Source organism: Typopeltis vanoorti, chromosome 6, assembly GCF_054136105.1.
Source record: "Typopeltis vanoorti isolate ZY-2024b chromosome 6, IOZ_Tvanoo_1.0, whole genome shotgun sequence".
NCBI classification, from domain to species: domain Eukaryota; kingdom Metazoa; phylum Arthropoda; class Arachnida; order Uropygi; family Thelyphonidae; genus Typopeltis; species Typopeltis vanoorti.
Window position 1 is genome coordinate 72,159,924 of NC_143554.1, and position 11,218 is coordinate 72,171,141.

The 11,218-nt window shown below is 35.7% G+C and overlaps 1 protein-coding gene across 3 annotated transcripts in view; it reads left to right on the forward strand.

The window, feature by feature from the left end:
• The window catches only part of LOC150105536 (uncharacterized), a 31,366-nt gene extending 22,780 nt beyond the window's left edge, over window positions 1–8,586 (forward strand). For all 3 annotated transcript variants that reach the window (XM_090394256.1, XM_090394255.1, XM_090394257.1), the window contains 4 exons: window positions 6,162–6,379; window positions 6,638–6,806; window positions 7,998–8,126; window positions 8,259–8,586. In XM_090394256.1, the coding sequence (XP_090250382.1) occupies window positions 6,242–6,379; window positions 6,638–6,806; window positions 7,998–8,126; window positions 8,259–8,428 (606 nt within the window). In that variant the 5' untranslated portion in view covers window positions 6,162–6,241 and the 3' untranslated portion in view covers window positions 8,429–8,586. The remainder of the gene's footprint in view (window positions 1–6,161; window positions 6,380–6,637; window positions 6,807–7,997; window positions 8,127–8,258) is intronic.
• Window positions 8,587–11,218: the final 2,632 nt, after the last annotated feature.

Genomic DNA, 11,218 nt, shown 5'->3' on the forward strand with positions numbered 1-11,218 from the left:
ATGTGTACTCTTTCTCTACACACATCCATGACTCAAATACAAATTGCTAATGAGTATGGTTTTGGTTTTGATACTGTTAATGAGATTTTAAAGAGGTTGAGGGAGACAGGTAATTCATTCTCCTGACAAAAAAGGAAATCGTGAGCAAAAAAGAAAAACTACACTCAAATCGTTTACTAGTTAAGGAAAGCGAAATGAATCCAAGATTGTCTGCTGTAGACTTAAATAGAGACTTGGAAGCTAGTGGGATTAATGTTTCTGACATGACGGTCCAGCCCACAGGCAGGGTAGTACAGGCGAACGAGGCTTTAGCTGGGGACCCCGAAAAATTAGTGCCAATTTGAGGGAGGGGACCCCAGGAGCACGCTAGCGATTTGGGCTCCGCCCGCCTCGGGAGAAGTAAGTACGGCCTTAATTGCAGACCAAAACAGAAACAACTGTTGACGAAGGCTATGCAGAAAAAAATGCTCCAGTGGACAAAAAGTGTACAAAGGTTGGACTGTTGAGAAGCGGAAAAAGGTTCGTATTCTCAGATGAGAGCCATTTCTTTGTCCAAGGAGAGCGAGTACCCTATGTTCGTAAATCAGCGGCTGAGAAGACTTCTTCCACCCACCTTCAACATGCTCCTAAACATCCCAACTATAAAGATGTTCTTGGGTTGTTTTACACATGGCAGTCCAGGACCTCTTATGCCTGTTGAAGGTATGATGAAAAGTGGCTAATACATGAAAATCTTGGAGAAAAGAGTAGTTCCACGGATCCAGAAAGACAAAGAGCTCATCTTACAACAGGATTTCACTCCAAGCCACCCTTCAAAAAAAGTGAAAAAGTTCCTCAGAAATCACAACATCCAATTGTTTCAGTAGCCAGGTAACACTCCTGACATTAACCCAATAGAAAATTTATAGGCCATAGTGAGAAAGAGACTTAGAAAATTAAATTATAAAACAAAAGATAACTTAATACAATCCATTATAAAAGTATGATTTGGAGATGCAGAAATAAGAAAAATGTATTCTACGTTGGCAGAATCCATGCGTAAGAGAATTAATGAACTTATTAAGAACAGAGCAGCACATCAATTATTAGGTAAAGTTGGAGTTTAATTTTTGTACTTATTTTCCTGAGAAATTAAAAATTTTCTTTAAAATGTGAGTTTTGGGATTAATTTGTTCGCTACTGTAGGTTTTTCAAGATTATCTCTGTAATCCATCATGCATCCCACCTGAAAACCCACATTCGGAAACCTACCGTCTAGCTCTCTTTTTTCTGCCTAGACAAACTATTTAATCCAACCGACAGCAATCTCTCCAGCCTCTCACTGTCTCTCTTTGCTCAGATGCAAATCGTCCTCAACAAACAAACAGCTCTTTTCTTTTATCCTCAGATTTATCCCAAAGATCAACACACAAGGGCTCTCTTCCTAGACATCCTTACTATCATACTGTTCGTAATTAGCATCCTTCTTCTTCTTCTTATTCTTAGCTCTCAACTATCATATCTGGGCAATATACTAACAACTCTAACTACAGTAAGTAGTTTAATGGTTTGCGGTTTCTAATAATACTTTCAAATTCCGTTTTAGGTCATCACGCAAATCATTCAGTCCAACTACGTGGCACAATCGATTCACCTGCACTTTTCTCCTTTTTACTTCGCAGCTTCAGTCAATTTAATAACTTGCTCCTCTCAAACGCATCTTTAAAACCTCTTCAGATTTTGTATCTCTTGACAACTGAATTCCCAAACAACAACAACACCAACTCCTCTCTCCCTCTTCACCCGTATTAATTAACTATTCAGGCCTCGAATTCAGTTAATATTATATGGAGTCTACATTCTGTGTACGATCTAGTGCCAAAGCTGTGTTCCTTACATCACAAACGAAACATCTGTTTCTTTCAAAACACCGTTCGGAGGCAAGGTCTTGTTATTGCTTCTCAGTTTCTCCAACCGAGTATAATCTAAACCTAGAAGTGACGGAAATGGCGATTTCAACCATGAACAATGTGACTGGAAGTTGATAACAGAAGTAGTAGAGAACGAAGAACTACTAATTCACAACTTTCCACATAATCCTGATTCTATTAAATGTGCTTCAGTGCCAACTACTCCAACAGTAATAAAATTGGCACTTGATTTGTAAGAATTAACATGGCATCTTGGTACTGACTGTCAGAAGATACACTATCTGTTGTCCTGAGCGAAATTCAGGCTTGTAGTTGAGGGTGCTGCTAGTGCAGCTCATGATTACTTGGCTCAATGATATCAGGTACTCCAGATGTATGTCAGAATATATTATGAGTATAATCTAAACCTGGCTTAAATTTTACTCCTGATATATTTGGATTTCAATCCCTGTATCTTCGCGATCCTTCTGTCATCATTAAACTCTGTTCAAATGGAAGCAATTTCTGGTGCAATTAGGGTGAATGAGAAATAGAAACCCGAATTAGTGGATAGTGAGGTGCTGATAACTCTGACCTTCTTTCACTTGTGATAGACATTATCACCTCCACATTAATATCTTTAAAGCCCCTTAGTGTGTCCCTTGTTATATTTTCCTTTATAATTTTAATGTTAGCATTGCTAAGAAAAATCTTCGATATCTCCCTCTTTTTGCTCACAGTGGTAATTCTGTCCCATGTTGTTTTTGTTGTACAGCATTAAGAAAAAGGCGTGTGCACTCAAGTCATGATCATGAACTTCGTCCTGCAAATTAATATCAGAAGTACCTGCAACCTGTGGAAAACCCTTAATATTTAGACTTTCCGCAGTACTAAGAAACGCAGAAAGTTTGTCCTATTAAATACTTATTTCACTTTTGTATATGAAATCCACAGTCATTATCAGATCTGTGTCGTTGAGAATCATAATGGGATATTTATAAGATCAATAAATAAACTGTAAAAGAAGAGACTACAATTTTCACAGAAGGCTCGTGTCAATTAATTATTATTCTTTTTAAAGCATCACAAAACTAATCCACGCTAACAACTTTTTTGTTTTGTTTCGTTTCTGAGTGTGTGTAACTTTGTTTCGTTGGATACTATTTGTTTTATCGGAAGACCACAAATAAGTAAATTAACTAACGAGCGATTATGAAGAATGGCAATGTTCGATAAGTGACTTGGCCAATGACGCATTTCCCGAACATGCCTTTTCCCGTTCGATTTCGGAAATTAACTGCGTCAGTCACAAATGGGAATAACATCCTTTCGCGCTTACAGTTAAGATTGTGCAACTCGCATTATGCATTGTTTTTACATAACATTTTTATAAAAAACTAAAGTAAAGAAGTTTCTTAAGATTTAAAGAAAACATCACTTTTGTGAAATTTAAAAACAGAGCAATTTTTAATTTATACTCCAGTAGCTGGTATTTTAAACTTCACTTTTTTAGTCTTTTCCTATGGATCAACTACGGCTACAATCATCTTTACAATCAAGTACAAGATTATTCAAAAAAAAAAAAAAAAAAAAAAAAAAATATATATATATATATATATATATATATATATATATATATATATACACATTTTAAAACGGTGAGAAAAATCGATCTATGTGTTTATTAGAAATGAATTAAATACTGCGAAATTAAAATAATAAAAAACCCTGTCTCTCGCTTTTATTTTTAACGTTGGAAGCTATGTCGTATTTAAAATGGAGACACAGACAGAAAGCGTTCTGTTAATTCAGTATGTTCAAAATGTTCAACCAAAGGTTGTTGTAAAAATATAAGAAAGAAAGAAAGAATTAATACGATGGAATTCGTTTTTTTTTTTTTTTTTTGCTAATCAGTCGGTATAGACGAAGCCCTTTGGTCGGAAAGATCTGGTTCGATTCCCGTCTCTGACGTGAGGACCCTTTATCTGGTCTCTTTCGACTAAAGGTGAGTTAAATGGTTTCATACGGTCTAATACGGGGGATTTTTCTCACGGTAACTCTGGTTTTCATCCCTCAAAACAGGCAAACGTTCTTGATGTCCCTGAACACACACATGACTATAGTCATAAATATACTTACGGCAAGGAAGGCAACGGGAAACTACCTTGCTTCATAATCATATCCCTATTATAGTAGCATATTCACTACACCATCAGCCACAAGGCTGAAAGGAAAATACAAACTTTCCTTTCAGCCTTTTTATGTCACGTTTTTTGTCTCCGGCTTACCCCCCCCCCCCCCCGAGTAAGCCGGAGACAAAAAACGTGACATAAAAACGTTTCAAATTTCGGCTTATCTTTATACATATACATATATATTTGTATGTCTATTATCATCAAGTTTAAAATATAAGCTACTGAAATGTAAATTGAAAATTGCTCCGTCTTTAAATTCAACAAATGGTTTTTAGTTTTCAGTTTGAATTTGTAGCAAAAAAATGTATTCTCAGAAAGCATTTGCTTATAAAATGTTACCAACTGCTGTATGTATTTTTATGTGGTCCACATAAAAATATTAATTAAATATTTTTATGTGGACCACAAAAGGCTATATGCAAACCTATAGTACATTTGTTCTGTGGGTGGGCTAAGTATTTTCTTTTTAATTTTTTTTTATCAATTTTATATATTTTTTCGTATTATTTTTTTAGATAGTTGGAAACCCTGCTCTAGAGACCAAACATGGAACATTTTCAAGTCACTTCAGGCTTCCGATAAGCAGGGCGGTGGTCTTACACTGGATAATGAAATTGATCTCCCACCTAAAGACAATCACACACATCCATACCCACGGTGGGACTCGAACCTGGAGCCTGCTGGTGGAAAGCGGATGCGCTAATCACTCACCCAACTAGGTCTGCAAATGCATGTATGCTTTTAAAACCAAAAACCACACAAACGCGCCGCGCGCGCACCACAGGGGGGGAATAGCTTGAAAGGGGGGGGGGAGCAGCATACTTTCCTACAGATAAAAATTAAAACTGCCCTAAATCAATTTTAAAAATAACAACAAATAAAAATACAGAAAGAAAAACTTTTGATGATACAGGTTTTAATTATCATGAATTTCAAATTAACTAATAATTATTTTCGTCACTCGCACTTATAAAACGCGAGAGGCAGTGTTCATAGTTCGGCAGCGGCCGCATCCTCTTCCAGGCAGCTGAAAGCAGCGACTTAATGACATATCATTGTCACTTGTTTCAGTGCAATTGTGCTGATTTGTTTACCTCTTTAAAACTGTTAAATAGTACGTAGAAAACACAAAATAAACTGAATAAAACGCCAAACGTAGTAAGACTTCTATTTTGTTAAATAAAACCGGCGCAGGGGGGGGGATGACAGTGTTTTCTCTTGTCAGGTGGGACTCAAAGGTAAAACGTTTGAGAACCACTGGGCTACAGTATTCAAAAGAAACTCCAAAATGATGGCATGTTGCACGGTTTATTTATAATAACGAGGCAACCATTTCAAGTAAGCAGAAAAGTGAATTGCCACAAAATTCGTCTACAGAGAACGTAACCCACCTCCCATAATGTTATCGAAGATGAACGAATTCTACAAAAATTAAAGCTTTGTTTTGTACTGTTTCACAAGGGCAGGCCTATAGTCCATTTTTTTGTTTTAATTTGAAACTATATCACAGGAACATAATTTGCTACTGCTCCAACTTACTGAGAAACCTCATGAACCGTGATTTTTTTTTTATTTAAAAAAAAAAAAAGATGAGTCAATTTTCCATTACTCGTACTTATCTTGCAGTTAGATGAGTGTGCGAGAACAGCTCAAATAAAATATTACCGCATTGGTGGACAGGAGATAATTCTCGGAGAGTGAAATCCTGATTCCTCAAATCATCGATTAAAAACATATGACTTTTTTCCCACTGAAAACTGTATGAAAGAGACCACATACATCACAGAGGACATCGAAATTTGGGGTTCACTGAAAGAGTATCGTGAATGACGAAATATGCTAGTAAAACTCTAGGATACAATAAATGCAAAAGTGTGACTAGGGGGGGAAACTGATATTCAAGATGTAGAGATTTAAGATATAACCCCATATACAAACAACAGTTGAATAGTTCCTTCATTTCTAGTATTTATTCCATTTTCTATAAGTATATACTAACTGATTTTCGTGAAAGTTTAAACACACATATACCATGTCTTAATTATCCTGCATCATGACTCTTTCGTTTTAAATGTAGATTTCCTTGAAGATCGATGTTTGCAATATGGACAGAAAGTCATTTACCAAGTTGGACATGGAACAGAATTTTCTGGAGTAATGTTAACAACATCTTCCGGATTTTATTCTCCTATGAGGAAATGCGAAATAACCTTCATCCCTCCAGAAAACCATGGGGTTACTGTATCCATAAGAAAGATTGACTTTGTTAGTCATTCTTGTCAAGGTTACCTGAAGGTATGTGGTTAGAGTGGAAAAAAAAAAAAACGAAACACTATACTACATATTTAATACATATACATATATAGATAACATGTTACTTAAATGTTACTTAGCATATTACTCCATGTTATTTAAATCTTGTACGAAAGTTGCTAAAAATAAGTTGCTAAAAAATAAGTTGCTAAAAAAGAAAATCACTGTATTAAAAAAAGGAGTATACTTTATAGTTATTTATAAAGTAGCATATTCGCAGAAAGCAGTTTTTCTTTACAGGTTCTCCATGGAAATGTTCGAGATGTTTTGTGTCATCGTCATGATTTTCCCTACGAAGGTTTATCTTATTCTTCCAGTGGAAATCTGTCTTTCCTCTACGCAAGTGAAAGTAGTGATGGAGTCCTTAATGGGACTGGGTTTCAACTCATATTCACAGCTTACAAGGAAGGTAATTACACCTGCCAGTAATAAAATTATATATTGTCGGATCAGTATTAGAGTTTAGTGCGGCCTCAATACTAAAACAAAATCAGTCTTCATTGCATGAGAATTCCAAAATCAATATTTTGGGAGTCAATAATTAATTATTTAGAAATGTCTCTGGGCCTTAGTTATTTCAGCCTAATGGTTGAATCAAAAGGTAAAATTTTCATTTACTAAACTGAAGGAATGGTTTTAATTAATGAACTTTTTTTTTTTTTTTAAAGAAGGTTAGTTTGATAGTTAATATCGGTGCCTACGTTATGGTAAGAAGATACGTGTTATGACAATGCATCTGCTCACTGCACAACAGAGGAAAAACAACTGATAAAGTAGCAAGTTATAATTACGCATTCACCCTATTCAACTGATTTAAAAATTTTTCAAGGGATGAGGAGTAAACACACACACACACACACACACACACACACACACACACACACACACACACACACACACACACACACACACACACACACACACACACACACACACACACATTTTAATATTAATCCTATACACAAGAGGTTCATTACGGTTTTACGATACTATTATGTGATGCATGAGTGCCCCCCCCCATGATAGCACTCGTGATGATAAGTTTACAGAGACTTGCAGATTAGGAAGCAATTACCGACTAGAGAAACTTTTCCTCGAGCTTTCTTCAGCCAAATCCACAAATCGAGTTTTTCATAAGTAGAGTTTCCCCCCTTCCCAAAAAAAAAAAAAAAGAAAAAGAAAAAAGAACTACAGTTTATAACCTAGTAATTGATTAAAATTGACTGTAGACTGTAGACCATACGAGTGCATAAATACCAATCGCAATTAGGAATATCATCTATCAGCCTCGCGAGAAAACATTCAATCTTGGCAACACTGAGAGGTGCGGACCTGTTGCCGATTTCAAAAGTCAGCATTAAAACAGTGTCTGGGAAAGAAAAAGGGTATTAGAGAGTTTATCCACTAATATACACAAATACTTTGTTATAATTTGAAATATTTTTCGCATAACCCAAACTAAACAATTAATGTTAAAATGGATCAATTTTTTGCATGTTCTATTTAATTACAATCCAAAAGCTTTCTAAAATAAGTTTCTTAGGAAAATATCCAAAAATGGAATGACTTCAAAAATGAATATTTATTTTATCAATTTCAGGCCCATCGTGCGATTTAGATTATTTCCTTTGTAGAAACGGCAAGTGTATTATAAACAGTCTAGCATGTAATGGTCACAACAATTGTGGTGATCTGAGTGATGAATCGTTGAGTGCTGACGGCGGATGTGGTAAGTGAGTTCAGCGGTATGGGAGCTGAGTCTGATTTCATCGAATGTGAAATTCAACGGCATTCTATTTCTATCATTCAATTTAGAATATTATTTCTGACTATAAAGAAATTACTTTTTTTTTTCTTTCAGGAAGAATTATCATTTGTGGAGGAATGATGGCGACATTGTTCTTATTCGCTGTATTGATCTGTCCTGCCGCACATTACTGTTACTTACGTTACCACAAATTTCAATCATTGAAAATTTCGGTCAAATCACGAAGAAAAGTTGTTTCAACTTCAGTAACCGTATCAGCATAAATTCCATTTCATCCATGTTAATTAAAAGAAAATCTTTTTTTATGATTTACTATAACTATTGAACATTCTGAAGATACTTCACTTAACAACTCTTGCTCCACTTTAATACTATTTGACAGGCCCAAGTGATGATCAGCTGATATAGGGAGGTATATGCCAAATAAACTATTATAAGAACCAAACCTGGTATCATTTCATTTAACGTAATTGTGTTTTACAAAGACGAAAACAAAATTACCAAAAGTAAATGATGTTCCATAATTAAATAAGTATTGTACATTGATAGCCATTCATATCTGTGTGTGTGGGGGGTCAATTAAGGTCGTTTGATTTCCATGATACATTGTGCAAATATTCTGAACGATGCTAGAGATAATTATACTTAACTGAAATCGGTATATTTTTAAAGTTTTTGCCTATAAGTTGCTACTGTTCAGGCTATCGATATGATTTTTGTTTCCTTTTGTAGAAAAGGAAATCAAAAGAATTTTCTTGCACAGTATTGAGGTATTTTGATTTAGAGTTTTAAGGGGGATAGTTCGCTTTTGAAATCTGCTCTTTTATATGTTATTCTGGTTTAGAAACATTATTCTTATTATTCGATTTATAACTGAACTGATTAGAATGAATAGCTTCATTAGCGTCGAATTATTATTATTTCGTATGGGGTTCTCCTCCCGTTACCTTGCCTTCCCCCGACCCTTAGGAAGGGACGGGGGACGGCAAGGCGACGGGAGGAGCCCTTTTAATGAAGGATTAGAGTGTATTATGACTGAAGATGTGTGTGTGTGTTCACAGGACCCGTTTGCCTGTTCTGAGGGACGAAAAACCCGAGTTTCCCGGTGAAAAAACCCTCTGCCTCCGTATGAGACCGGCTAACTCACCTTTATCCGAAAGAGACCAGATAAAAGTTCCTCACGTCACGGTCGGGAATCGAACTCAGGTCTTTTCGACCAAAGGGCTTCGTCTATACCGACTGAGCTACGGAGGCTCTATTAGTTTATTTTTTCTGTTTATATATGTTTACTGTTGTTTATTATTTTGCAATAGATAATTATAAAATGTTTATTTAGTAATATTCAACCACTGTGAAATTATATTCATTTCAACTCTGAACTCAACGAGTAATGGTTATTACCATTTTTCCAATCATCAGATTTTTCTATCATTTGCATTATCACGAAAAAATATCTATTATAGCATTTATTCCAGAACGCTAAAGTTAGAATGCATACTTTATTTACAGATATTAAGAGTTTGTTATTGGCGATTCAAATAAATGAATAATACAACGTTTAAAAGTTTCCACAAGGCTGAATAGAGTCCTTCGCTACCTATTTACAAAGAAAAAACGTTTAAAATTCTTTCATGTAGCGTGAGACAACCTTTTTTTTTTTTAGGCGCGACAGAAATACAGAAATAAGAGAATCTTTTCAAGTCTTCTTATAATAACTACCTCTGGCAGTATGTAACAGAGGGCACACAGGAATTGAGGATCTTGGATTTGATCATCTCATCAGATGATGTTGTCATAACATCACCCTCCAGTTGGTGAGAATGACCATGAAGATTACCTGGGTGGTTGCCAGCAGAGTGAGTACATCAGCGAGGAATGGGTATTTGGGGAACTACAACACTAGTGATTATGAGAAGCTCAGGAGACAGCTTGCAGTGATTTTAATTGTATTGCCATAATTAAAATCACTCAAAATGATCACCCTTTTCTTATTTGCTTGGCTAAGTTGATTATACATTTCATGGTCACTGCCATCCACATTACCAGATTATAACAACATTAGACTAAGTATCTCATTCTATTCATCTCTATCTCGCACCATATTCCCTCAAAACAATTTCCCGCCACTATTTCCCTCTTGCATCTCTACTTTGTATGGACATAATTCTTTCTCTATCATCAATAGCACTTCTCCTCCATTTTCACCCTTTCTATCTTTACAAAACACACCATACTATTTCCATCTCCATTCCTGTTAGAATGTCATCCTCATCCAACCAGATCTCTCTTATTCCAACAATTTTGGGTGAACAGACACCATTAATGCAACCATTTCATTTAACTTGTTTCTTACACTTCTAGTATTTGCATACAAACATAACGGCTCATTCCTGGATCTATAATAAGTTTCACTGATACCACTTATTAGATGTGATTTCTCCATACTTAACTTGAGCTTTTTCTCTTTATTCATCTTAGAACCTTCTTGAAATACAACTGTTTTTCCCTTTTTCCAGGTCATCCTCTTCGCTTTTTTGTCTACACATGCATTCGCATCCTCTTGGAGCAATAAACTCTTCTCACGCTGTTTTCCCCTCTCCACGCTAAGCCAATGTGTTTGTCTTGCACACTTGCTCTCTCATTCTGTCTGTCTCTCTCTCTCTCTCTCTCTCCCCTCATGTTACACACTTCCATTCATAATCACCACTTCAATCTCTCCTTCCTTACTCTCTTGCTCTTTCAAATGGCTTCTTGCTTGATCAGATTCATTCTCTGCACTCATTTCTCGCTTTCAGCCGCAAATGAGGAGAGAGAGAGTACTGCAAAAGTAATCATAGATCATAAAGATGAAAAAACGAAAGATATTCCGATACTTTGAAAGATTATTAAATGAGAAACAGTGATAGAATGGTAGTCGAAAATGTTCACAAGGAATGCAATCTGGAGTATACATATATATTTGATATAGAAAAGACACCACAAACCAGAAACATGAAAAGGTAGGCTGAAGTAGATAATATTCCACCAGTAATGTTTTAAAGTGCCTACATGGC